The sequence below is a fragment of the Leucopleurus acutus genome, assembly GCF_964270905.1.
Source record: "Leucopleurus acutus genome assembly, chromosome: 19".
Taxonomy (NCBI): Eukaryota; Metazoa; Chordata; class Mammalia; order Artiodactyla; family Delphinidae; genus Leucopleurus; species Leucopleurus acutus.
This window is the reverse complement of record NC_139161.1, coordinates 60,547,300-60,574,412: the sequence shown is the minus strand read 5'-3', so window position 1 is coordinate 60,574,412 and position 27,113 is coordinate 60,547,300. Positions and strand designations below refer to the sequence as shown.

Here is a 27,113-nt window from a genome sequence, read left to right as displayed (position 1 = left end):
TCGGGGAGTAGAACCAGGACAAGAAGAATCTCAGATCCCTCCAAGAAGCACGTCTGAATGAGAATGAGCTCCCCATCAGAGGCGGTGTGCAAGCAGAGGCCTCAGCCCCTGGCAGCGGTGTGAGTGGGGAGGGATCCCTGCACCCGACAGAGGCTTGGCCAGATGCTAAGTCCCTGCTGGGAGAGAAGATGGCATCAGCCCCGCTTTCTCAGCCACTGCCCCTGTCCACAAAGCAGTCAGGGATGCAGCCGGAGGTAGGGTTGGTGGTAGGAGCCGGGTGCTGGCCCCTTCCCCTTTTCCTGAGCCAGAGTTATCCCCACGGACTTAAAAACTGGAGCAAGGGTGGGGGGATGGGCGGGTAAACCTTACCGCTCCTGGGACTGCTGTGCTGACATCCGCAGTGACGCAGGCAGCCTGCCTCAGACCCCGACGTGGTCCCAGCTTTGGTACTGCTCGCTGTGTGGCCTTGAGCTCATCGCTTCCCTTCTCTGACGCAGAGTCCCCGTTCAGTACAACCAGGGGGTTGCCTCGGTCCTAGAGAGCCCTCCTGGGATCCACAGCCCCAAATAAATAGAACTGCAGTGCCCACCCCCACCCCCAGCCCAAGCCTTCGCACAGATCTGGCAGGGCCCTGCTCTCTGGGCCCCATTGCATTGGTTCTGGGATCGTTCTTGGGGCCGGAGGGCACCTTCCCTGCACTTGCCCTGTTTCCTCTGTCATTGCCTGACCCTCGTCCATGCCAGGCTCTGAGCAAGACAGACCCACCTCAGCCCTAGAAGAGCTCCCAGTCTAGTGAGGGAGCCGGCCAGCAGACAAGAGTGTGAATAAATAGGTTGAGGAAAACACAGCAGGGCAAAGGGACAGAGAGACAGGGTGGTCAGGGAGGCCTCACTGAGCAGATGGCATCTCTGAGGAGGTGAGCAGAGGTGTCCAGAGCCAGCCAGGAGGATGGCTTGGGGGAGACCGCTCTGGGCAGTAGAGGACAGCTAGTGCAAAGGACCTGAGGCAGGTGAGCGCGGCATGGCTGCAGAACAGGGAGCAAGGGAGAGTACGGGCGGGGGCGTGGGGGGAGGGCTGGCTGGCGGGGGCCATGGGGAGGCTTGGACAGAGGGAGGCCGGAGCTACAGCAGGGCTCTGAGGAGAGGGGAGGCCGAGCTGGTGTCTAACAAGCAAAGCCGCCTTTCCTGGCCTCCAGAAGGGAGTTTGCCAAATTCTCCCTCAGAGGCCACTCCTGCTCTCAACCAGGCCCAGACGCTGTAACGGGCCTCTCACCGTTGTGGCCTCTCCCGTGGCGGAGCACAGGCTCCGGACGCGCAGGCTCAGCGGCCATGGCTCACGGGCCCAGACGCTCCGCGGCATGTGGGATCTTCCCAGACCGGGGCACAAACCCATGTCCCCTGCGTCGGCAGGCGGACTCTCAACCACTGCGCCACCAGGGAAGCCCCTAGACGCTGTACTTTTAATGCTGGCGGTCGAGGAGGCTTTCGTGGCTGTAACTGAAACAGAAAGTACAGGAACCTCCACCATGTGGCTGTCAGTCCAGGGAGACTCATTCACCCCAGGTCTGGGATAGGCCCCTGCCTGCCCATCTGGTCCCTGTGCCCATGACCGCCACCCCACAGCCTAGGGACAGAGAAGGGGGCCCTGCCACGTGCGGCAATCACGGGCTGAATAAACTGTCAAGGGCCTGGGCACTGGCATGTGCTTTGTAAATGTCAGTGACCTGCACACTGGCTTCTCCCACTTGGATGCCTGGACACCCTTTATAAAAGCTGAAGCGTCCCCTAAATAGTACCCGAACCTGTAAACAACCGTGTTTGCACAATGCCGAGAGGAACCTACAAACGCTGACGTTCTAATATGGCCAGGGCTTGGCAACCTGGGAACCACTTGCTGAGCTGTAAAGCGCCTCATAATCCTGCGGAGGCCCTGTGCACGATAAATTACTCTGTAAGCTGTGTTTTGTAAACAGCTCTGGGCTTTGTAAACCGCAGTCCTGTGGACACTGCAGATGACTTGCCAGCTGTAGAGCGCTGTGCACCCAGGAGAACGTGCGTCAGGAGTCGCCCTCCCTCGGCCCCGGGCTCCCCTCCGGGCCTCCACGCTGAGGACGGACGTGCGCGGGCCGCCAGCTGGGCTCCGGTCCGGGGCGCAGAGCTGGGCGGCGAGGGTCCCCCCGACCCCTTCCCTGCAACCCAGACACCGCCCTCTCCAGGCCCAAGCGCGGGTGGGGCTGGGGGCGGGCGCTCCGGGGCCGCGGGGTCGAAGCGCGGGCTCTGCCGCCTCCTGGTGGCCGCGGAGGGAGGAGGGGCCGGGGCCGCGGCCGGGACTTGGGTCTGCTGGTCCTGCGCGCGCGCGGAGGACACGCGTGCGTGCGTGCGTGCGTTCGTGGGCGTGTGTGTGTGAGGCCGTGTGTGCACACGGAGCCACACTCGCACGCAGGGCGATCCTCCCACGCGCACATCCACGCGCGCACCTTCAGGACTCACGCCCTCGTCCTTCCTTTCCTGTGTTCATTCACTAGTGCTTTCATTGAACACAGGTTGAGCGCTCCCCGGGTGCGGGCACTGAGCACACGATGGTGGCGGGTCCGATCGGCCCAGATAATTCAGAGAGAGGTTAGTACACCGATGGGACCAGGTGCCGGGCCTCCCTGGGGAAGTGACAGGGGAGACAGGAACCGGTGAGCAGGGGGCCACAAGGAGATGGGGAGGAGCGTTCCACACAGAGGGCACAATCAGTGCAAAGGCCCCGAGGTGCGAACAGCCTTCACGTGGGAAGGAGGTTGGAGCTGTTAAATGCTGTGCCAGGGAGGGTTATAGGTAGAGGCTGTCCCAGACTGAGGCTACCTGGGGACGAGAATCGGACTCTGCCTCTGGCCGAACTGAGGCTGGGAGGACTGGTGGACGAGGCAGAGGGGAGATGGACCCCAGGGGATCCGTGTCTCCTTGTGGGAACACACCCATTGCCCTGGGAGGACTAGCAAGGCTAGTCCTCAGACCTTGGGATGTAGGGAGGCTGACTCTCCTGTGTTGGGTCCTTTTAGCCTGAGATGGGCTTGGGGATGAGCATATGACCCTTCCTAGCTGAGAAGAGCCGGCCCTGGGACTTCGGTGGGAGCTCTGGGCCCCTTTGCTAAGCTGGTGGGAGCCACTGAGTCCTGACATGGCCCTGTGTGGGGAGTGTGAAACTGAGACAGAGGAAACAGCTAAGGCAGACTCAAGTTCCACAGGATATTAACCTGGCTCCTGGATCCCACTATGCCTGAAGCCAGCGCAGTTCTCCTTACATGAGCTATTAAATCCCCTTCTGCTTCAGTCTGATGGAAGAGGGCCTCTACCGCGTTCTGCCCCAGCCCAGGCCCCGAGGATGACAGAGCCAGACCGGATCTTGCCAAGGATGCCTTCCTCCAGCTGCCCCACTCCCTCCATAGGGGCCACTACCTGTCCCCAAGCCTGTTTCTCCATCTCACAAGCCATGTGGCTTTGGGCAAGTGACTTTGGCTCTCCGGGCCTGTTTTCTCATCTGGGAATAACGACATTACCCCTCAGCTGAGGTGACGGCCCAGGCCCAGGTGCAGCACCTGGCAATGCACTCGTCAATGCCAGGGGGACAGGTGGCCCCTCGGGACTGGGCTTGTGTTGCCGCTCTGTCCAGTGTTCAGCAAGGGCCTGGCAGCTCGTCACGGCCCTTGGGGGCAGCCTCGTGTCCTCACGTGTGGGAGTGCAAGGCCCCGGCAGGTGAGAGGCCCCCACTCCCCTGATCACGCTGCCGTGTCCCTGTCCCGGGGCAAGGGGTCCCCCCTCCAGGGCCACCAGCCATCACTAAGCAGGAGGAGGGCTCGCCGCTATGACACACAGTCTCACACGACCTTTTGTCCCACTTTTTTTTTTTAAATTAAAACAGCAATCAGGTAACTGCCCCAGCCAATCAGGGACAGGACCCTGGACGGGCAAGTCCTTTCTTCAAAAAAATATATTTTCTTCTTTTTTTTAAAACAATACCAAAAGCAAATCCACAGCCCCCGTCGAGCCGGTCCCCAAGGAGAGTGAGTTGGATGGCTCCCCTAGCGCCTCTCTGAGCAGAGACCTTGGGCCCATCCCCCGAGACCCCAGCCTGAGCAGAGAGGGCAGGTCTTAGCCTGATGGTCCCCTAGCAGGTGACAGAAAAGTGATCGGCTCCAAACCATGCAAGAAAAACCAGCCAAACCCACAAAGCGAAAGAAAAAAATCAAGAGGATAAATTAAAAAAATAAAAGTGAAACAACACCCCTAGAGGCGGCAGGCAGGGGCGAGGTGGCCCCGGTGCCCTTAGAGCCCCGTCTGCCAGTGCTGGGGTGAAGGCCTCGGTGGCTCTGGCATCGGCCTCATGGGGGCTCCAGGGGATTCACGTGGCTCATCCCCCTACTGGGTCCCCCTACCGATGCCGGGACAGAGGTGTGGCCAGCCTGGGCCAAGTGTGCAAAGTCCATTCAGTCGAGAGATAAAAAAATATACAACTTGGGTGGCATCCAGGGCCGGGCCAAGGCAGCGGCCTGTACAAGGCACCACTGCCTTCTCTGTGAGGGGCGTCTGGCCCCTCCAAGTCCAGAGTCTCAGAGTCCACGGAGCAGCAGGGGCAGAGGCACCGGAGGGCCCCGATGGTCTGGTTCTTTGGCACTTGGGACCGACAGCCTGTCAGGCGGGAGCAGCCCCCTGGATTCCTCCCGGGTGCCCAAGGCCAGGTTGGCAGTAGCTTATGGGTGTGGGCAAGCACTGCCGCAGCAGAGGGCTGCGCGGCGCCGCGGGGCCAGAGTGGGTCCAAGGCCCCGCCGCCTACGAGTCCTCTCCCAGGATCTCCTTCACAAAGGCAGCGATGTCGGTCTTCTTGGTTTTGTGCGAGGTGAAGAAAGGGTGTTCCTGATGGGGAGAGAAGGCAGTCAGTCACCTTGGAGGGGGCGAGGTGGAGGTGCTCCCACATGCTCCTCCCGCCCAGCAAACTCCTAGTCATCCTTCCAGGACCTCTGCCCCCCAGAAGCCCTCCTGTTACAGGCAACGTTCACGGCCTCCTCCTCAGCCCCCCCGCAGCCACCCTCAACTCACTCTTCCCCGTGCACGCTAGGCCTCTGTCCCTCAGCGGGTAAATCCTTATTCACCCTTCTAGGCCCAGTTCCCCTGCAAAGCCTTCCCTGATGCCTCCAAAGAAAATGGTCCACCTGCCCCCCCTTGCCCTTTGCCTCCCTCCACAGGGCCTGGCATGGAGTGGGGAGGAGGGAGCCAGGGTACCCATGAGTGAATGAGTGATGGGAGTTCCTAGGAGTGAATCCCAGTCAAGCCAGAGGAGCTGCCCACCGCTGTGCACAGATGCAGCCCTCTCCCAGAGAGTCCCGCCCACACTCACCATCAGCTCCAGGTAGCTCATGCGTTCCGCAGGATTCTTTCTCAGGCTAGGACAGAACAGGGCAGGCTGAGGGCAGGCTGGGGCCAGACTGGCAGGGAAGAAGTGAGTCCAGCCCATCCAGGCCAGCCAAGCCAGTCTGGGTTCAGCCCTGCCCGGGCAGCAAGGGTACACACATGCTCCTTGGGCTCAGGGAAGAAGGGGCCAGACTGTTCTGGGGGGGCTTCCAAGGGCGGAGTGGGATCCATGGTGCAAACTACAGAGATTTGGACCAAGTTTCTTTGCCTCTTGGGGTGTTAGCTTTCTTGTCTCTATAGTGATCTAGGGAATTTGCAATGATCCCAATACCAAAATGCTAACATTAACAATCACTTACTTGGTATCCTTAATCGGGATACCCCCTACCACGGGTCTTGGGAGAAAATGACTCTGTCTGCCAGGCTCACTTGTCTCCAGTCTTTCTTATTTTCCAATAAAAGAAATAAAGGCTACGAATTTTCCTCTGAGTATCTCTTTGGCCACAACACATAGATGTTGCCATGTTATATTCTCATCGTCTTCACTTCTGACTAGTTTATAATTTTATTGTTTAAATCTCTCTCATAACCCAAGAGTGCATTAGAAGAATTTACTTTTAATTTGCATGTAGCTTTTTTCGCTTCAGTTATGGATTTCCTGTTCCAGCTAATTACAGTCAGAGAACGTGGCCTATATGGCTTTGCCTTCTGCCTCTTCCTCTATTTCCTTTGTAATCTCAAACATAATTAATTTTTATAAGGATCCTGTGGGCATTCTTTAATTTGATACAAAGTTCTAAACAGCAATGAAAGCAAATTTGTTATGCATTTAAATCCTCCATATGCTTTTTGCTTTCTTTTTCTATCTTCATGATCTGTCCATTTCTAGAGGGACTATATTAAAATCTCCCCACTAGGACCATAGTTTGTCAAATTTTCCTTGCACTCAAACTATTTGTGCCTTACTTATTTTGATGCTATGTTGTTTGGGGGTTATTTGCTAAAGGAGAAGGAGACCAAGCCCAGGGAGGAGCTGGGATCTGGCCAGGACAGGGAGGGGTACTGACTGGGCTTGGGGAGGCCCAGAGGTCCAGGCAGGGCTGAGACTCACCACTGTGCAGTGAAGTCCACAAACTCGGGGGAGAAGCGGTCAGCTGGGAGCTGCGGGGACGGCTCCTCCACCACCTGCTTCAGCTGCTGGAACGGGGTCCCCCAGGACTCATAAGGAAACCGCAGGATGGCCATCTCGATCTGCAGTGGAAACAGCGGCACTGGGTCAGATGCACCCACATTCTGCACGCGGAAGCAGGGCCTTCACAGATCCTGCCTGTCCTGGTCCAGCACCCAGAGCTGGACTGTGAGGCAGGTCCAGGGGCTGATAGGTGACATCATACCAAAGATGAAAGCCAAGGGGACACCAGTAGTTAGTTCTTCTGACCCAGCCAGCAGCTATGGCTCATGGAGCAAATCCAACCCTGAGTTTTGACTGGCTTAGCTATCATCAGGTTTTCAAACAATCTGAATTCAGAAGATTGTACATGAAAACCCAGGTTTCAGCTAATCTGAAGAAATCAGAGGAGCTGCCAACCTGGGGACGCTTTCCCACAGGCTGCCAGCAGCAAAGGAACTCGGATAGGCAACCAGTTTCCCTTTCCTTTGCCACAGGCCACTCCCCACTCCCTAATGTCTCAACAATGACTTAAGCGTCTGCTGCCATTTATTTGGGCTGTTGTTATTACTGAAAGGACAAACAGGAAATGAAATGACTCTCATGTGTTTGCAGAAGGAATGTTAGACTGTGAGGTCTGCCTTTGACCATGAGTTTCATCTACTGGACTGTGCAACAATCCACCAGACTCCATTAGGAAATGAAGTTTACAGGCCTCTCCTCCTCCACAGAGCCCCCACTGCCCAGCCACCAATACCTGTAAGGCCCATCTCCAACGCCTCCCCCTCCAGGAAGCCTTCCAGCTCTGACCTCATCACTGTTTCTCCCTGACTCCCTGGACACAAGGCTACCATGGCCTCATGTCTCCTACTAGACCCAGACCTCCCTGTGCCTTGAGTGCCTCACTTGCAGTTGGCAGCAGTCATCTGTGGGAAAGACTGACAGCTCGGGACTTCCCTGGTGGTGCAGTGGTTAGGAATCCACCTGCCAATGCAGGGGACACGAATTCGAGCCCTGGTCCGGGAAGATCCCACATGCCGCAGAGCAACTAAGCCCATGCGCCACAACTACTGAGCTGATGCTCTAGAGCCCGCAAGCCACAACTACTGAGCCCATGTGCCACAACTACTGAAACATGCGCACCTACAGCCCGTGCTCTGCAACTAGAGAAGCCACCACAATGAGAAGCCCGCACGCTGAAACGAAAATAGCCTCCGCTCACCGCAACTAGAGAAAGCCCGCACAGAGCAACGAAGACCCAAGGCAGCCGTTAATTAATTAATTAATTTTTTTAAAAAGACTGGCAGCTCACAGCAAACTCTGGGTTCCGATTTTGACCGCTGAGATGAAAACACAAAGCAGGTCCACCCACGCCCCCTTCCCTGACAAGTGATCACCGTAGTGAACAGAAGAGACCTCAGCTCAAGCAAACGCTTCTTGGTGGTGACTGGCACCCAAACAGATCGCTAGTCCCTGTGCTAAGAAAGCACCTTCCCGTTAGGCTCAAGGCCCCTTTCCAGCCAAGACACAAATGCATCCCTCAGATGGAGGCGGTACAGTGCGGTGCGTGTGGGTGTGACCCTGAGTTTTCACAGGACAAACTCAGCCTGCGTTTTTTCCTAGAGTTTCCAATGATTCCGACACACAGAAGTGAGGACGCTGCCTGGGCAGCAGAGAAGGACCACCAGAGTTTACAAATAGGAAGACAGAGAAGTGTCCAAACCCTGGACCTCGTAATTCCTTTCCTGGTAATTTTTTCTAAGGAGCTCAAAAAAAAAAAAAAAACACAAAAATATCAACAGCCTCTGGGCACAGAGATGCACAGCACGATGTTATCTGTGATAGTAAACGTGGAGAAGCAGTGTGACCGTCCAGCGCCAGGGCTGAGTCTCACCGTGATCGTGAGGGGGCCACATGTACAGGGAGCTCACTTAATTTGGGGTTGACTGTGATTTCTCGACAAGCGCCACGAGCGCCGGGTAAAGTCCAATGGACGAGTCATCAGAGACGTCGAGAACATGTAAAGCTGCCCCTCATCCCACGGCGGGCATAAGGCACCTGCAGATGCTCCCCTTAAGACACCGTAATTTTTGATGACACAGTCTCTCCTCAGTTTGTGAAGCCAACCAACATTTCTGTCCAAGGCTAAACTATTTCCCAGGCCCCGGAAGCTCAAGGACCTGGTACAGCCCCTCCCAAGTAGCAAGGGAGCCCCAGGTGGTACCATGGTGATGCCGAGGCTCCAGACGTCGGACTTGACATTGTAGCCTTTCTGGTTCAGCTCCGGGTTGATCCTCTCAGGCTGTAAGAGGGACCAGAGCAGGGTCGCCCAGGCATCCTCAGCTGGGTCTGGGCTCCCCCACCCCAAACCGAGGGGCCAGCGCTCACCCATCCCACCTCGCCTGGGGCAAATGAGGAAGCTGAGGCCAGCGAGGGCCAGGGTCTCAAGGTGGAGGCCTGAGTCTTGCCACCCAGCTGCCCTGCCTGGGGGTCCCACCTTCGGGACACTGGGGGAGGGGTGGGACCCCGCAGGCCCCACCAGCCACCTCCCTGAGGTGAGACTTATTACCCAAATGGGCACCACAGGGCCAGTCAGAAAGGGGTGGAAAGGGCCGGGCAGCACACCCCTCTGCCCCCAACGGCAGGAAATTCGGGGTCTGGGGAGGCCTCATCCCTGATGGACACAGGACATGGCGGGGGTGGCCAAGCCTGGCTGTTTCCTCCTGGGGTGGCCCAGGAACCACTCACGGCCATGTAGGGCTTGCAGCCGGCATCCATTGTCTTGGCCACGGAATCCACCAGGTAGCCACTGATCCCAAAGTCGCACATCTTCACGTGGCCCTCCTTGTTGATGAGCACGTTGGACGGCTTCACGTCTGCCAGGGGCAGGACACGCCCTTCAGCTCCTGGTTGTGGGGCCCCCACTGCCGAGGTCAGAGCTGGTGGCCACACAGCCAGGAGCCCCGGGCTCCAGCCACAGTTAGGGGAGGAGGTCAGGGCTCTGGGGCTTCGCCCGGGACCATGTCTTTGCAGCCAACCAGCTGGGACTCTGCCGCCACTTCCCAGCACAACCTCTAGCTCTGCGGTCCACCCAGGCTCCAGGGGGACCCATCACTGACAGCGTGGGCACTGGAAACCACCCCATGCCCACCCAGGGGGGGTCGGCAGATTTGTCCAGGAAGCGCAGGGCAGCAGCCAAAACACAGGAGAGGGGTCTGCGATAGAACCCAGAGCCCCCGGACTCGAGGTGGACATGGAGTGTGCTGGAGGGCACAGCAGGGACCGCCCAGCGAGCACACACACAGGACACACACACGCATCTCTGCTGCCTTCTGTGGGGACTTCTGTGTGGATACAGACGCCCAGAAAAAGGGCCGAAGGTTCCGTGACAACCTGCCACTGAGTGGTCAAGGGGGCTTAGCCTAATGAACTTGGTCTGGAAAAGCAGAGCACCCAGAACACAGATGAAGAGGCAGGACGTACACTGCCTGGGTGAGTCTCAGAATCAGCGGGCCAAGCGGGAGGCTGAGAACATGCAAAACCAGCCCACTGTGGGGTCAGAGGAGTGCGGCCCCAGGGCGTGGGGGGCTGGGGGCATGGCTGAGCAGGAAGGGCTGAGAACTGCCGGGAGGGCGGGGAAGGCTGGAAGCACCTCCACCTTGATGCGCGGGGGCTACACGGCGCAAACGACGATCAGACTCACGCAGTGGCACACAAGCCCCCTGCGTGTCTTGCGACACGTAAACAACACATCAAAACAAGACGGCCCAGCCTTCCCAGGACAACGGTCCACCCCATCCGTGCTCGGAGCACCAGCCAGTGGAACTGGGACTGGGCCTGGGGGCTGAGGAAAATGGCTGGGAGGAGTGGACAGTGGCCTGGACCGGGCAACAGGCTCAGCGCCTGACCCAACAGGCACGTCAGAGCCGGCTGCCTCTGAGCCTTGGCGGTGCGGGCCCAGCAGGACCGGGCAAGAGCGTGTGTGTGAGCAGCCAGGCCCCCTCCCGCCGGCCGGCCTGGGCACTGACCTCTGTGGATCACGGACAGCTTGCTGTGCAGGTGCTCCAGGGCCCTCACAATCTGGCATTTGGAACAGGAAGAGGGGGGAAGAGACCGGATGGCTGTGATTCCCGGTTGCATCAACAATGACAGAGCTGTAAGACACCCCACCCAGGGCCATCCGTCGCCCTCTCCCAGGTACACACCCAACCCTTCACTACCCTAGGCCCTGCCCACATCCCAGCCTTTGCCGTGGGGTCCCAGCAACCTTGGTGCAGACGCACTGGGTTCCTGCATTGCTCTGAGTGGGCAAGGGTCTCAAGTGACATGCCCACGACCCTGCAGAGTCCCAGACTTAGGAGCCCCCAGGGTGCTGTCCCTTCCCCCTGCCAGGCTCCTGGTAGAACCCAGCCCTCTGCAGCCTCCCTGCTTCCTCTCCCTCCCTCAGCAGTCAGTGGGCTACATGCTCGGAGCCATTCCCCACAGGAATGACCCCAAAGACCCTGATTCAACGCCAGGGGGATGTTCGCACGTTCGCAGGTGCGGTCAGGAGGAAGGACCGCTGGTTCGCTGACTCCATTTCCCTTTCTGCTTTGGCTGCCGGGGCGCTCATGCCCGGGGCTGCCGCCCTGCCCTAGGAACATGCAAGCTCAGGAGGCAAGCACGGATGCGAACCCCTCCCCCGACACCATGCCTCTGTGAGCTGCCCCAGAGCGGCCTCGGCCTGGGCATGAGGAAGTTGTAAACACCAAGTCCTTTCTCGTGGCCCCAGAGGGCCTGGCTCTGCCAAAGCTGTGCGGCTCCAGGCGCCCCGGTCTCCTCAGCAGGGAGGCTCTGGTCCAGGGTGGCGGCAGCTGGGCTTCGAGGGGCAGCCACCCAGGTTCAGGGCCACAGCTGGGGGCCACACTGGGAGCCCGACTCTGCCCAAGACAACAACATCGGGACCCCCACCCCAGCAGGGCCTGAGCCACTTACAGATACAGCGATTTCCCCGAGAATGTCCTCTGGGATCGTCATGTCCTTGTCCAGCACCTTCCGGTAGAACTTGTCCAGGGATGTGTCCATGAGCTCCATGCAGATCCACACGTCTCCCTGCACGTGGACATCGGGAACTCAGCCATGCCCGCCCAGGACTGCCTGGGCCAGCGTCCTCCCGTGCCCACCTCCCCGGAGCCGGCCAGCGCCCCCGACACCTACACCCCTCAGCCTTTGCGGATGCCCCAACCTCCCAGCTCCTCCCCCTCCCCCCGAGGCTTGCCCACTCTGCTGGCTCCACACGGCAGCCCCCCACCCCCGCTGTCACCTCTGCGCTCCCCCATCTGACCCCTAATTCCACGGCAGGCTCCAGAGAGAAGGACTGTGTCCCTCCAGTGGGGGCTTCTGGGGCCTGCCTGTGCCAGCTCAGCCCCATGCCCCGGCCCTGCAGACCCCTCCTGCCTCAGCCCCACACCCGCCCCCCCGCCGCCCCACAGCTCGTCCCAGCTCTGAGCCTGGCAGACGGGCCCTTCCTCCGCCAGCCGCCCACCGCCCGCCCCTACCCGAGACAGCCTTCTGAGAAGGCTGGGTGCAGCACCCCCTGGGCACCTCCAAGCCCCTGGGCCCCCTGCCAGCTCTGACCCAGCCTGTGGTGAGGCTGGCATGTCTCCCCTACCACGGCCTGGGCCTGGCTGAGCCCCAGCCCCCGGGCCCGCCCCCCAAGGGCCCACCTCTCTGAAGAGGGCCCCGTAGAATGTGACGGTGTAGAAGCAGTCGACCGTGCGCATGTTCACGTCCAAATCCATGAGCAGGCGCTTCTGCTCCTGCGAGTTCACGGTGGCACGGATGCGCTGCGGGGCGAGGGCTGCGGTCAGGGGCTGGGAGGCAGGCGCGCGGCCCCCGGTGCCCCCGGCCCTGACAGCCCCGGGCTGGGGGCCCTGCTCACCTTCACGGCCATGATGGTGCCGCTCTGGGCGTGCCGCACCTTCTCCACTACCCCGTAGGCGCCTCGGCCCAGCTCCGAGATGGTCACCAGGTCATCCGCCTCCACCTCAAAGTTCTTGGGGGACACAAAAGAGAGAGGGTTCACGGGAGCCAAGTCAGGCGCCAGTGGAGACACTGGGGCAGCAGAAAGAGAGGACTGCCAGCCAGTCAGACCTGTGCTCAAATCCTGCCCCAACTACTTCCGCTGTGTGCCCTGGGGCAACTCATTTAACCTCTCTGAGCCTCCCCTCACCTTCTACAGGACAGGCACAGCACCTCCTTCCAAGGGCTGCTGCGAGGTGTCAGCAGGCCGGCCTGGGAAGTGCTCCCAGCGGCGTGGGGCCCTTGAGAGATGCTCCTTCCCTCTCGCCCCGCTCCGCTCAGGTGGACAGAGTGAACCACTCGTTCGGTACCTACTACACGCAAGTCCCTGCTTCAGGCACCGGGGACGCGGACAGGACAACAGAAGGGCCTCACCTCACAGGGAGCAGCCATAAAAGGGAGTGAGCAGGGGACGAACAGGACAGCCTCGGCGTGTCCTGTGGTCCACACACGGTCCCCAAGCCGGGCCTCCCAAGCCATCAGGAAGTGCGAGTGAAACGCAGGTGCCCGGGCACCGGCCCCGAGGGCAGGGCCAGGGAATTGCGCGCTCAGCACCACTCCTCTGAGGTCAGGGCGCTCCACGCCGGCTCCGGCTCACCAGGGCCCCAGGAGGCAGCCACCACCTCTGCCCCGGACGGGCCACTGGTCAGCAGCGGGGAGCCGGCGCTCCGCCCCAGCCCAGCTCTGTCCACCACCCGCAGCCACCTCCCAGGGCCCGACGACACCTACCCTGTCCCCGATGGTGATGAAGGCCCGGGAGTCCAGGTTCCGGGGGGGCCTGCAGGGAGGAGCGGGGCCGTGAGCCCGGGGAGCCACGCCCTCCTGAGCGGGCAGCCCAGCCTGGTGCACATCCTGCCCGGGAGCCCCCACCCCCAGCCACGGAGCGTCTGCGGGGCAGCACGCGGTACAGCACGCGGACGTGGCCAGGGCCTCGCCTTCCGTCCTCAACGGGAGAGCAGGGCCCTGAGCGGACGTGCGAGGCCCATGGCCCCCGCAGCTGCCCAGAGGAGGTGCTGCCCAGGCAGGGGCCCGGCTCTCACGGTGGCCCCTTCAGGAGGCCGTTGGGCGGCGCCGGGGGAAGCCCGAGGCCAACTCACGTGGGGCTGGGCGCCGGCGGCTTGGACACGCAGGAGATTCGTAAATCCTTCTTCCTCCTGGACTTTCCTAAATGGGAGGGAGAGAAGGGAGCGTCCGCTCAGCCACTGCTCAGTCAGCGTCTCCCGGGACAGGCAGGAGCCCCAGGGTCCCGGCACAGACATAGACGCCGAGGGTCAGCGTGGTCGGCGCCGTGACGGGGCCCCGGGGCCTCTGGGAGCCCAGAGGACGTGCCCAGCCTGGGTTGGAGGGCCTGAGCCCTGCCAGTCCTCCTGGAACAGTCACCCCACAGCCACCTGAGAAGAGACGGCACCTCCGAGGAAGACGTACCGTCACAGACTGGCCCCCACGGCCCCCATCAGGCCCCCGCGCTCCCACCCACGCACAGTCCTATGTCCCAAGTTTCCCGCAGGCCTGAACTGTGTCCTAACCCCTGAAAGCTGCAGTCCTAACCCCAAGTACCTCCGAGCATGACCCTATTTGGAGAGTTACAGAAGATGATCAGGTTAAAACGAGGTCTTTAAGGTGAGGCCCTAATCCAACATAACAGGTGCCCTTTTAAAAAGGGGAAATTTGACACAGAGACAGACACGCGTCAGAGAAGACGGCCGTCTGCAGTCCCGGGGGTGAGACTGGGGAGGCTCCTCCCGTCACGGCCGCAGCAGGACCAGCCCTGCGACACCCGGGTGGGCTCCGGCCTCCAGACGGGGGACAGGAGGTTGCGGTGTTGATGCCGTGCAGCGTGTGGGGCTTTGTCCAGCAGCCTGGGAAGGTAGCAGGGCCTCTACCCACCCCACCCCACCCCCGGGCAGTGCTAACCTCGGTGGGGGGGCACCCACCAAGCCGGAGCCCCGGCTCTGCCGCCCACCCCGCCTCTGAGCCTCGACGTCCCCACCCGTCGTGCTGGAGCGCAGACGCAGGCTGGGGGCCCTGCCGGCAGGCATCACATGCAACCCGGCCTGGGGTGTCCACAGCCAGGCCCGTGGGCCGGGACCCTGTGTGCAGGCGCCCCGCCCCTCTCAGCCTCAGCTTCCCCAGAAGGGGCCCCAGTTGGACAAAGTATGAGGACAAATACCACCTTCCAGGGCACCGGCTCAGCTTGGAAAATGGGGCCAGGGCCAAGGGCAGGAAGGTGAGTCAGGAAAGGACCGCATGTGCACCCGGGTGTGCTGGTTCCACAGCCGGGGCTGGCCAGGGCAGGGCAGGACGTCCCCTGTGGAGTGAGGGCGCTGGACCGGCCGAGCTCCCACTGCCGCCAAGCCTGCCTGTGCTCGGCGCCAGCTCCCCAGCCCTCCACACGGCCCTCCCCGTGGACAGGCGGCGAGGCTGAGGTGCCTGTACCCACAGCTACCCCTGATGCTGTCGGCATCCCCGCCCAGGCTCACGCCGGGCTGGGAGCGGGGGAGGTTCCTGGGGGCCCACCTTCCTGGGGAAGCGGGAAGTAAGCCCAGCAGGCCTGCAGGGGCCAAAGCAGGGCATATCCAGGCCTGGAGGACGCACCCATGGCCTCATCTCACCCCTGCCCACTGCCCCGGGCACACTGCAGTGCCCCTGGGCCTCAGTATCCCCATCTGTGAGAAGCCCCACCCCCAGCTCTAGCCAATAGGGTGGGAGATGAGAGGGGCCTGGCGGGGTCCACGTCCCAGGGGAGGAAGACCACCCAAGGCGCGAGCAGGGCCAGCGCTGGCTGGGCCCACTCACCCTGAGGCCGGAACCTGCGCACATGCTCACCACACGGCCCCAGGAAGCCCACTCCCACCCCCCAGGGTGCGGGGTGGGCCTGAGTCCCAAGGCAACGCCTCCCTCACCCCTCACCGCCAGGGACTGACAAGAAGTGTCGCCTCTCCAGGACTCTCTGGCCAGCTAAGAGTGCGACCCGGTGCCCGGCACACGGTCGGTGCTAAAGAAGAATCGGTATTGAGAGCCCTGGGCCGACCTGGGACTCGACCAGGACTTCCCGAAACCACCCGGAGCAGAAACGGTGCCCATGTGCCTCTCCCGCAGGCACGTCCTTCCGCCTCCCGCCCACGGCCCCGTGCCTCGTGCCGCAGGTGCGCACAGGGCGCCAGGAGACCCTGTGCACACCCTCCTGAAGTTACCTCTGAACCGGGTTTGGATCAAGCCTCCAGCACACCCTGCTGCGCAGCCTCAGCGCCTCATCTGTAAATCCAGACAGGCCCACGTGCTCCGGCCCAGCAGCGGGGGCGGGGCCGCCACCACTGTCCATGATAGGAGGGGTTATCAGTGCCCCTGGGAAGACGAGGCCCGCGCCCAGCTGCCCTGAGAGCTGGGTGAACCATCAGGAAAAGTCTGGTGGGGCTGGGGTCCCAGCATCTACCCCACGGTGGGTGACGTAGGCAGACACTTGCAGCCTCTCCATAGAAACACCCCCAGGGGCCCCCAGATGCCAGGCTTGAGGTGCATCCGTCTGTGCCCTGGCGGCCGGCAGGAGAGCCTCAGTCCTGGCCAAAGGCCCTGACCCAGGCGGCCCCGGGCCTGCGGCCGAGTCAGTGCTCCGATGGTACAGCCCACAGCCCCGGAGCTGGGGCCCCTGCTCACTCCACACCAGGCTCGGCTCTCGCGCAACCCTGCTGCCAAAAGCATGGGCTCTCTCTGCCACGAGTTCAAATCCCACCTTTGCCCCTTACAGGCTGGGCCTCAGTATCTTCATCCATACAATGGGGACAAAAACAGCACCTCCTGGGAATTCCCTGCTGGCACAGTGGTTAAGACTCCACGCTCCCAATGCAGGGGGCCCGGGTTCAATCCCTGGTCAGGGAACTAGATCCCACATTCATGCCACAACTAAAAGTTCGCATGCCACAACTAAGCAGCCTGCATGCCACAACTAAGGAGCCCGCCTGCCGCAAGTAAGACCCAGCACAACCAAATTTTAAAAAACACACACAAAAAAACCAGCACCTCCCTGCAGAGTTATCAGATCAAGCACTTAGGACAGTGCTCGGCCTGCATCGAGCTGCTTCACCACCTCTGAACCCCCAGGGCCCGTCCAGGACCTGACTGGCGCCACTGCCTGCCCCCAGCACAGGGGTGGGCCAGCTGCCCAATCGTGACCTTGTGTGTGGAGAGATTTCGTCCCATTTTACAGACGAGGCAAGGTGGCTGGTTGTCAGGGGCCAGGGTGGGGGGTCTCCCTGCAAAGTCCTTTTGCCCATGAAGCAGCAACCTGCCACTCACACACGGGCCCTTCCCATCTCCTCCAGACGCCCCGACGACCCTGGAGAAGGAGCTCTTAGCCTCATTTTACTTGGGCAAACCGAGGCTCGGAGGTGGAGTCACTGCACGTTAGTCAAGGGTCTGGCCAGGAGTCACACCTGGAGACCCCCAGAGGCCAGGCCAGCGGCTCACAGCGCCCCTCCTGCAGGGAGGAAGGGACAGGCCTGTCACGCCCCCCCAAGGGAAGCCAGCACATTCCACACGCCAAGAGGAAAACAGAAAAGCCGGGGCTTCAGTTCCTGAGGCCACTCCTGTGCTGCCCCGGATCAGACTCAGTCACCACCAGGCCCCAAGGTGGCGCAGGGTCCACGGCGTGCGGAGGCCACAGGCCAGGCCAGAGGAAGGCCAGCTCTGCAGCCCGGCTGGAGCACCTCTACTTCTCACCCGCTCGGAGGTGCACCTGCCACCTAAAAGGCAAGGCCAAGGGTCTGGCACACAGTAGGCGGCCCTCTAACGGCCCACAGGTGGACACCACAGTTATCATCAGCGCCTCTGCAGAGGTGAAAAAATCCGTGCTAAGTAGTGAGAAATACGGGTGGCTTTTATTCTTGACTTGATGCTATTTTGTAACCAGAAAATAAAACATTTTAAGTTAAAAAGCAACAATCCACGTGGGGGTGTCCGGGGCTCACAGCCGCAGGCCCTCCTGCGCCTTCTCTGCTCTCAGCCCCCTTTCCACCTTTCTTGGGCTCAGCCTGCACATCCACGGCCCGCCCCGGGCTTTGGGAACGTCCCCCTGACAAGCTTCAGTCTCCCTGCCTGTGGCTGCAGTGTTGGTGGGGGGGAGGGGAGGAGGGCGAGGACCCCTTGCCTGTCAGGGTCCCCAGGCCTACGTCTAGAGTGACACAACTGGGTCCGCGGGGCGGCCAGAAACAGGACACCGGCCCCTCCCACCGTCTGCTCCGGGCCAGGGCTGCCCAGGTGCAGGCCACTGTGGCGACTGTCACCACGACAAACAGACTTTGTGGGCTGCCACCAGCAAAGCACGACGAGCCCGCCAGCTCCCGGTGCAGGAGGGCACAGTACCGGGTGCCTGTGTCCTCGTCCGCTCCGGCCTTCCAGGGGAGCCACAGGAGGCCACGAGGACTCCAGCCATGACCTGAATGAGCCACCGTCGTTCCCAGCTCAGGGCCTTTCCTGGTTCTGTTCCCTCTGCCCAGAATGCTCTTCCCTGCAACTCTGTCCCAGCTGACGTGCGAGCCTCAGCTTCTGCCTGTTCAGTGCAGCAAAGCGCCCTTGTTAACTGGCTCTCCCGCGTCCAGCCGGCCCCACACAAGTCACAGCCCTGCAGGTACATCTCAGCGGCAGCACTGACTCTGGAGCCAGGCGGCCTGGGCTCGAACCGCAAAGCTGCCACTTCCTACCTGGGCGCCCTCAGGCAAACGACTTCACCTCTCTGGGCCTCAACTGTGACGTGGGGACAACGGACCGACCTCGCACGGGTATCAGCGCATCCCGCGCGGTCCAGTCCCCTGCCTTAGTGGTCCAGGCGCGAGGAAGATTAGACTGAGCCACCTGGAAACGCGTGGGACCCAAGCTAACACGGGGCCCGCAGCCCCGACGGCCGCTCTGTCAACACCCTCAGCAGCCCCGGAAGCATCTTCACGGGTCTGCTGCACCAAGAGGGTCAGAGAGGAGGCACCAGGCGAGGTCACAGTGAGCGTCTGGTGGGGAGCAGACCCTGAGCGGGGCCTGGGGAGATTCCAACAACCCGGCCGTGCCCGGCTCTCAGGCTGCGGCCGCGGCGGGGGGCAGGGCAGACAGCCCCGCACCACGGGCCCTGCCGGGCCTCGCTCGCACGGGAGCCCCACACCCCGCCACGTTCTGTCTCATCCGTGGCCTCCCCGACAAAAGCAACACCGGCTCCCACTTTGTTATTCCCGCCTCCTGCTTTTGGATATCTGGGGTGCCTCTCGTGCTTTCCAATCCTGCTGGAGACGTCCTGGGTCCCCCAGGTCCGTGCCCATCAGGTAAGCAAGCGCGTGCCACCACGGAGGTGTCAGAGGCCAGATGTCCAAGGATGCCCCCGCCCCCGCCTGGCCCTGCCCCCAGCTGGCCACCTCTATCCTGTGGGGGTCCCACAGAGAGAGATCAGCCAGGCCAACCCGCTCCCACTGCTCAGGTGGGCAAACTGAGGCCCCGAGATGCAGAGGCTTTCGGGGGGCAGTAGATTGACCTGCACCAAGCTAAGCCAAGGCCCACCCCCACCCCCGATATCGTGATCCCCCCGTTACCGCTCTGCGGGGGGAGAGGCAGGCACAGGAAGGACGTCCCCTCACGTTCACACCGGCTCCCCAGCTCTGCAGTGGCCTTTCCCCAAGGTCCCGCAGAGGGGAGGGCTCTCCGTTTCCCGGGAGCCTCCACGGGCCAGGCCCGCACCCGCCACAGTGCCCTTAGCACCGAGCCCACAGGGGAGTGACAGGCTGGGCGGGGGGCCGCTCAACCCAGCAGCCCTGCCCTGTGCCCCCACAGCGGCACGGTGGCCCCTGGGCCAGGCCCTGGCCTCAGAGGCCTTCGGCATCCCTCGTCCCCCCCACCTCCAGGGCCCTTCTCATCTGCAGAGCCCGTGGGGAGGGTCCCAAGCCCACCCAGCTCACAGCAACCGTCCCTTCAGCAGTGAGCAGACAGGGCCCTGCCCTCCCAGGATCACGCTCTAACCACAGCCACATGGCAAAGCCTGAAGACATTCTGCTGTCACAACTTGGGATGCTACTGGTATCTGGTGGGTAGAGGCCAGAGGTGCTGCCCCACAAGCCAGAACGATCTGGCCCTAGACGCCCGGGGCTGGGGAGAGACAGGGCCACAGACAAAGCCAACTAACAAAGTCCGGGTACACACCATTTACGTTGATTTCCACAGTGCTAAGTGCTCTGAAGAAAAGGAAAGCAGGGGACCCTGCGGAGGTGAGATCTGAGCTGAGGCTGACGGGGAAGAGGAGGCAACCTGGAGAGCTCTGCAGCGGGGGAATCCAGGCAGGGGGCTCGGGCTGGAAGTGCCCGCAGGCTCACCCAGCAACGGTCCAACCACACTATCCGGGTCTGCACAGGGCAACTCGGGCCGGGACGAGCTGGGCTGGAGTGAGAGGGGTGGCGTGGGCCGGAGGCCCAGACCCAGGTGCACAGAAGAACAAAGGGCAGGAGACATTCTCCAGCCCCCGCGCCGAGCGGTCTCGGGCAGCCTCCCATCCAGGCCTCAGCAGCCGCTGACCGCCAACGCCGAGGAAGCAGCGACCTAGGGAGGCACAGCAAGGCCCCGTGGCCCCCTTTTTACTTCCTGGTGGCACCCAAACACCTCCGCGGACATCCGAGGCCCTTCACTTGTCCCTTCGTGCCCACTGGCTCGTGCAAACCTTAGGACAAACCCTCGAAGCTGCACAGTGACGCAGACGAGGCAACTCAGGGCTGTGGTACAGCTGCGCGGTCCGAGCACTGCGCCGCTTGGGCTGAGCGTTCACTTGAAGCAACAGTAATAACAGCTGCAGGCACTCAGACACGCTAACCCTGAGGCCCCATACTTAGTGCTGCCACGTGTTAACACGCTGAATCCTCCACGCAGGTCCCGGTATCACCCCCGCAGTGCAGCGCCTGATCGCCAGCCAGATCTAGTCGCTCCCCCAACACTGCTACACACCAATGCTGGTCCCACAGACCATGGTGTGGACACCGGCCCGGGGCTCCTGCAGGCCAGTGAGCTTAACGACACCACACGTACATTAGGGCTTGATTTAAAACAATAATACGGGGCTTCCCTGGTGGCGCAGTGGTTGTGAGTCCGCCTGCCGATGCAGGGGATGTGGGTTCGTGCCCTGGTCCGGGAGGATCCCACGTGCCGCGGAGCGGCTGGGCCCATGACCCATGGCCGCTGAGCCTGTGCGTCCAGAGCCTGTGCTCCGCAGCGGGAGAGGCCACAACAGTGAGAGGCCCGCGTACCGCAAAAAAAAAAAAAAAGAAAACAATAATACAGAAATGATGAGCACACACATCAGGACAGTTGTCAGGGAGAGGCAACGCTGAAGGGCTGCAGGCGCACAGTAAGGTGCGGTTTCTTTAGCTGGGTGTTGGGTATACAGAATTCACTTTTCTATATTCTTTAAAACGTAGAGGTACATTCCATATAGCCTTCCGGTGTCTGCCCTGACAGGGCAGAAGGGCCAGTGCAGAGCGGCCCAGGGCGAGCACCGGGGGAGGGGGCGACTGGACATGCCTCCCAGAGAAGCCAGGGCAGCCCCTGGATGCCAGCTCAGCCTGCAAGGACACCCCAGAGAGGACCTCAGGACAGGGGGAGGGTGACAGGGACCTGTGCCCAGGACTGGGGGGAGGGGGCAGGAGGAAGCCCTGTCAGGGTGAGCCTGGTGACCCCCTCTGGGGTGGCACATGGGCCCAAGCGTGGTGTCTGAGCTGCAGAGGGGCTGCCTCCCAGCCCTGCCTGCTCTTCACGCCCTTTACACGAGGCTTCGGGGGGGTTTCCACGGCCACTGCTGGGGAAGCAGGCCTGACCACAGGGGCCACACCGAGAGGCCCGGCCAGTCCCGGGAGGGCGATGAGCCCCAGCGTGGGAAGCTGAGCTCAGGGAGGCCCGCCCCGTCGCCACACCCCGCTGGGACAGGGCCCTGCGTGGCGTTCTTCTTCTGGGACCCAACAGTGTCCCCTCCCAAGACGCTGACGATGCTCCCCACAGCGGCCTAGGCCCCGCCCAGCTGCTCCCCACTCAGCTCAGCCCTGCCGCCCACCGACACGGAGGCCTTGGAGCTGGACCCTCAGAACCACTTCCCCCACGGCCTCCTTCCGCTCCGCGGTTAGGGCGCTCTCCACCTACCCCTGCGCTCCTGCAGCAGGTGCCCCGCCTGGCCCTGACGGAGCTCCACCCACTGAGGGGCTGGCCTAGGAGGCTCCCACCCTCCCAACTCCCGGTGCCACACGCCCCCATGCTGCAGGGGACGCCGATGTGCAGGCCGAGGCAGGCCCGCCGTCCTCTCCGTTCCCCGCAAGCCCTCCCCAGGAAGGCCCAAGAGGCAATGAAGCTCCCAGCTCCAGCTTGGGGAGCAGTGGGGAAAGAACCTGGTATATTCTAGCTGCCATTACAGGGCCCTGCAGCCAGAGTCGTGTCGCAGAGCTTCAAGTCCATCACCAGAGGTCCCCATGCTGGCATTCATCCAGCAACGAACAACTGAACCACCATAACGATGAGAAAATAACAACAGGTGACATTTGTTTGACCAACACCACCTCCCACCTTTACCACCACCCTGTGCGGGGCTGTTTTCTCCCACTTTACAGAAGAGGAGACTGAGGGTCAGAGAGGGCACGTGAGGAAGTTGGGAAGCAGTGGAGCAAGTGAGAATTCGAACCCCCGAGCCCAGGCTCTGCCCTACTTCCTGTCTCGCTGAGGTTCTTTGTGGGCAGAGGGCAGTCTCGCTGTTCCCAGGACCCGACACTTAGTAAGAGTGGAATGAGGCTGTCTACACCTGTCCTCGCGGCTGCCGGCAAGACGGCACGCAGGGTTCCCACTCCCATTTTGCAGGTGAAGAAACCGAGGCCTCACATCCGAGAGTCGGGCGGTGCCAGGGGACTGAAAGCATTTGCAGCAGGCAGCGGACGTCCAATGTCACAGCGAAGGGGCTGAGCTGGCATCTGACGGCAGAGTCTTCACCTCTGCACAGCCCTGTCTCCCAAGAGCCCAGGGGACCCCGCACCACCTCTGCTCCTCGGCCGCCCGCGGCCCCTGGGAGCACATCGGAGCCGGAGGAGGCCCTGGGCCAAGGGCGGGAAACGGCCGCTGCTCCCTGGACAGAGGAAGCAGGGCCCTTGCCTAACAGAGGAAGTTCCGGGGGGGTGGGCGCAGGGCCAGGAGGGGGCTCCCGGCTCTATCCCAGGTCCAGGAGGGGGGCCACCTCCGTGCCCAGCTCCGGGCCACAGGCTGCCCGAGAGGGGGGGACTCCCAGCCCCCTCCCACCCGCCAGCGGCCAGGCACTGGCCCTTTAAGCTGCAGCCAGCCGGCTGGCGTGCCCCACGGGTGAGTCAGCGCCCAGTGCCCGCTGACTCACGCCGGAAGCCTTCCGCTGCCCCGGCCCTCTCCCCACACAAGCTACTGAGAACTTTGCTCCCTTCAGGCCCTGAGCCACAGGTTGGCGGATAGTTTCCTGTGCGTCACGCCAGGGGTGGGGGAAGTCCCCAAGTGCCACCTTCCAATCTTTCCGAGAGCCAGGACAGGACAGGACAGGACAGGGCAGGTCAGGGGAGGGCAGCTGCACAGCAGGAAGGGCCGGGACGCGGTGCTCCTGCAGCCTCAGTGTCACCGTCAGGCATCCGGGAGCCACTTGAGGATCAACCAGGAAGTGCCCACGGGGGCAGCACTCACGGTGCAGTGGGGGCACCCCAAGGACAAACGTGGCCAGAGGCAGCAGACCCAGACTGTGCCGACCGAACGTGCCCCTGCCCTCTGGCCGCGGCTGCCCTCGGCCTCTGATCCCAGGCAGAGATGGCATGTGGGCGAGGAAGCGGGGAAAATGGCAGGGCTGTAGGGCCTGGGGCCTCGCGCACTCCCGGAAAACTCCCAAGGGCTGTGGCACGGAGGACGGGGCAGGGCACCCCTGCAGGGCAGGAAGCTTAGAGGCAAAGCTCCCTAAGGTCGAGCACCAACCACATCCTGCTTGGTCCAGATTCCTCGAGAAGGTGGCGAGAAGGACAGACTGTGGCCTGTGCCCAGGACACGGAGGGCTGGGTCAAGCCACTCCTCCCATCTGACCTCAGTTTTGTCACCTGACAAATGGGCCGGACCGCAGAGAGTACGAAATGTGCCAGCTCTAAAGGGCTCTGCACACAGGAGACATCACCTCTGCTCAGTCCATCCTCCAGGTCAGGCATGGGCTAGAGGAGATGCCTCAGAACAGAGGTGTGACGGGGGAGGGGGAGCATCCCACCAGCTCAGCCCAAGCACCCATCACAGAAATGGGACACAGAAGAGCGCTGAGCCCTAGAACAGCAGCTCCATCTGTCACAGCTGTGTGGCCTCAAGCAAGGCAATGAACACCTCTGCGCCTCAGCTTCCTCGGCTGCGAATGGGGCTGTGAGCAATAAACGGGCTAGCGCACGGCGCGCGGAGAAACCTCGGTAAGTGGGGGCTCTTGGGACTTTGGGCAAGAGGCCATTATGGCTTCCCCGCCACAAGCTGCCACAGACCCCAAAGAGGATGACAGCGTCCCCACCCAATATCATCTGTTACCTGGACCCACAGACTGGAAATGCATCCCGGCCCTCTCTCTGCAGAGAGGCTCAGAGAAGGCAATGCCGGGACTCAGGTCACACAGCATTTGAGTGCTTCCCCAAAGTGCTTTATTCCTTCACACCCATGACCCTTCTCCCTTCCCAACCCTGCAACTTTAATTTTTATTTTGATGAGGCATTCCCTGCCTGGAAGAGCTGAAGGGCCTTCAAAAACAAACACTGCTTCCAACCTCTTCTTTCCACCCATGAAAACACTGTGGCCCAGAGAGGTTGATGGACCTGCCCGAGGTCTCACAGCACTGGCCAGGCCAGGCCTACACCTGGATCTGGGGAAAAGAAGTGTCTGATTTCCCGGTTCCCAAGCTCCACGAGGTCTGCGCAGTCCAAGTCCCTCCCCAGCCGTCTTCCCCCTCGAGTGCCTCCTGGGTTACTCACAGTGGTTGGGCAACGGTCAGGGATCCGGCCTCCCACTTATGTAAGACGTAATTACCCTGCCCACCCGGCTGGCTGGGCTCTGGCCCCAGCCACAGCAGCCGCCGGGAGCAGGGGCAGCGAAGGACCCACACCCTCCCCGGGACCCCACAAGCCCTCCAGCTGCCTGGGCTCCCCCAACCGCAGAGAAAAAGAGGCAGAGACAACCCCTGATTAGGGGCCCCCTAAGTGCCAGCCGCTACCTTTCTCCCCCTCACTCTGCAGCTACAGCCCAACAGAGGCAAGGCCTGGATCCCACATGGCTGAGGCCTTTCCAGCAAGAAGAATGGTAACAGTAATAAAACGCAGCAAGTACCCCTTCCCCAGCACCTCTGAGCTCTTCATCTCATCACCCACACTTGCCTAGAGCTCTTTAGTATTCACTGTCTCACATCCTACGCCAGGAGTCCACGGAAGGTAGGTGTGATAAAGGAACCGAGGCCCAGAGACAGCAAGTGAGGGAGCCGCGGGCAGCCCATTCATTACGGCTGCGTCCGGTTTGGAACTCTCTCACACAGCCCAGCCCGCTGAGACTCCGACATGCCAAAAACATCCTTTCCTCTTCCTGCCAAAAAAAATCCCCCTTTCGCCCTCCAAGTCTCATCCTCCCCCTCTGCATGACAAAGCCTGCTGCCGCAGCCGCCACCTCACAGACATTTCCAGGAAGGCCGGCTGCCTGCAGAAAACAAGAGCAAGCCCATCGCAGGGCCAGCACCCACCGGGCAGCCAGCCTAGGACCCACAGGCAGCGTCAGAGGTGAGCACCGCCCCCCCGCCCGCCCCCGTGCACAGAGAAGCTTGCAAGTCCAGATGAAGGAGCCGATGGAGAGGCCATGCAGTAGGGTGGGGTGGGAGGCCAAGAGAGGCTCCCCGGAAGACAGGGCTGCAGACAGAGCTGCAGGACGGGGTGCAGGCCGCCAGGGATGGGGCAATGTGTGACCTAGGAGGGTGGAGAGCCTTGGGGGAGAGGACGGGGAGCTCTGAGCTGGACCGTGGCCAGGGCAGCCACACGGGAGGGGGCGTTTACAGAGAGATCCGCAGCAGGGGAGCACCACTGGGGGCCCAGACTGGATACAGCCCTGGGACCCGGGAGTGGAAGGGGGCTGGATGCAAGATCAGAGTGAATCCCACCTGGGTCCAGCTGAGAGACCCAGACTGGGAGAGTTCCTGTCCAAGGTGCAGTTGAGGCCCAAAGTGGGAGGTCCAAGCAAGGTTCCTGACCTGGAACGGGGTGATCAGAACGAGACCCTCTCCCGACTTCGGGCCTGGGTGCAGCCCCAAGGCCTAAACTGGGGTCCGGCTGGGCCCGGGACCTAAGGGAGGCGTTCCGGGCAGGGGAGCTGCCCGGGTGCGGGCCGGGGGACCGCGCAGAGGTCGGGTCCGCAGCCCGGGCGTTCCTACCTTTGGATGCGGGCACACCGGCGGGCTGGCTCGCGGCAGGAGATTCCATGGTGCAGGCGGGTCGGGGCGGCGGCGGGACTAGTCCAGGGGGCGGCGAGCTCGGCCCGGGCGGAGCACGCTCATGGCTGCGGGCGGGCGGCCCGGGCGGCTAGCAGGGCGTCGGCCGGTACGCGTCCGCGGCGGGCGGCGGCAGGGCCAGACTGGGCAGCGCGGCGGGGGCCCCGGCCGGACGGCGCCGACGCAGGCCCCGCCCCGCGCACCCATTGGCCCGCCGGTCTCCGTGCCCGGCCCCTGCCTATCAATCGCCGGCCGGGGCCTGCCCGTCAAGCTCAAGCCTCGCCCTCCATTGGCCCGGGGTACGGCTCCTCCCACCGCCTGTCAAGCCCGCCCACCACCGGGAAACCCGTCAGGCCCCGCCCCCCAGGCCCCGGCGGGTCCCTCCCGCTGCCTGTCCGGACGCAAGCCCCGCCCACTCCCGGGCCCCGCCTCACGCGCGCTGGCTCCTGTGCGCAGAAACCCTGGGTACCCCTGGCCCGCCCAGCTGCGGCCCCGGGGAGCGGGAAGGCGGGTGCTGCGGGGGTCAAAGTGCATCCCCCGGGTGGGGCCAGGGTCGGATCCCGCTTCGACTACTTCCTAGCAGGGCTGACCTGGGCAACTCAGGTCACCCCGGACCTTGTTTTCGCGTCCGCGCCTCCGGTCGCAGCTGGTGGAAAGGGACCTGGGCTACCGCGGACACTCAGGAGGTGTTTGTTGACTATTCAGTCCGGACGGGCCAGCCCTTCCTTCTGCTCCCACGTGGAGCCTTGGAGGATTTCGGGAGCCACTGACCAATCTGGCAGTGGGACCAGGTCACTAGGATGGCAGCCTGGCAAAGGTCACGGGGTCAGTCCCTCGCTTCACGCGGGCGTGAGTGTGTGACCTGCCAGGAACCTCACATGAGGGAAGCAGATTCCACCACCTTCTTGTAAGGTGCCCTCCCACTTGTAAGATGGGGTGACAGCAGGGCCTACCCACACAGTGATGGGGAGGGCCAGATGAGATAAGGGGAGGCCTGCTAATTGTCATT

At 62.2% G+C, this 27,113-nt stretch overlaps 1 protein-coding gene across 1 annotated transcript; it reads right to left on the bottom strand.

Annotated features, from left to right (window-relative positions):
- Positions 1-3,882: 3,882 nt before the first annotated feature.
- On the bottom strand, positions 3,883-26,235 carry MAP2K3 (mitogen-activated protein kinase kinase 3). Its single transcript, XM_082859947.1, has 12 exons — positions 26,048-26,235; positions 13,719-13,785; positions 13,351-13,399; positions 12,482-12,595; positions 12,267-12,386; positions 11,536-11,652; positions 10,590-10,641; positions 9,310-9,437; positions 8,786-8,863; positions 6,505-6,644; positions 5,380-5,425; positions 3,883-4,898 (listed from the first exon to the last, which is right to left on the bottom strand). The coding sequence occupies exons 1-12, from the start codon at positions 26,094-26,096 to the stop codon at positions 4,815-4,817; spliced, it is 1,044 nt and encodes a 347-aa protein (XP_082716073.1). The 5' UTR covers positions 26,097-26,235; the 3' UTR covers positions 3,883-4,814.
- Positions 26,236-27,113: the final 878 nt, after the last annotated feature.

Excerpts from the sequence above, each read along its gene's own strand:
- MAP2K3 (XM_082859947.1), bottom strand. The coding sequence starts at position 26,096 with ATGGAATCTCCTGCCGCGAGCCAGCCCGCCGGTGTGCCCGCATCCAAA. Across the intron at positions 8,864-9,309 it reads GCTGCAAGCCCTACATGGCC|CCTGAGAGGATCAACCCGGA; the intron begins GTGAGTGGTTCC and ends TCCCTCTTACAG. Across the intron at positions 5,426-6,504 it reads GTGGACTTCACTGCACAGTG|CCTGAGAAAGAATCCTGCGG; the intron begins GTGAGTCTCAGC and ends GTTCTGTCCTAG.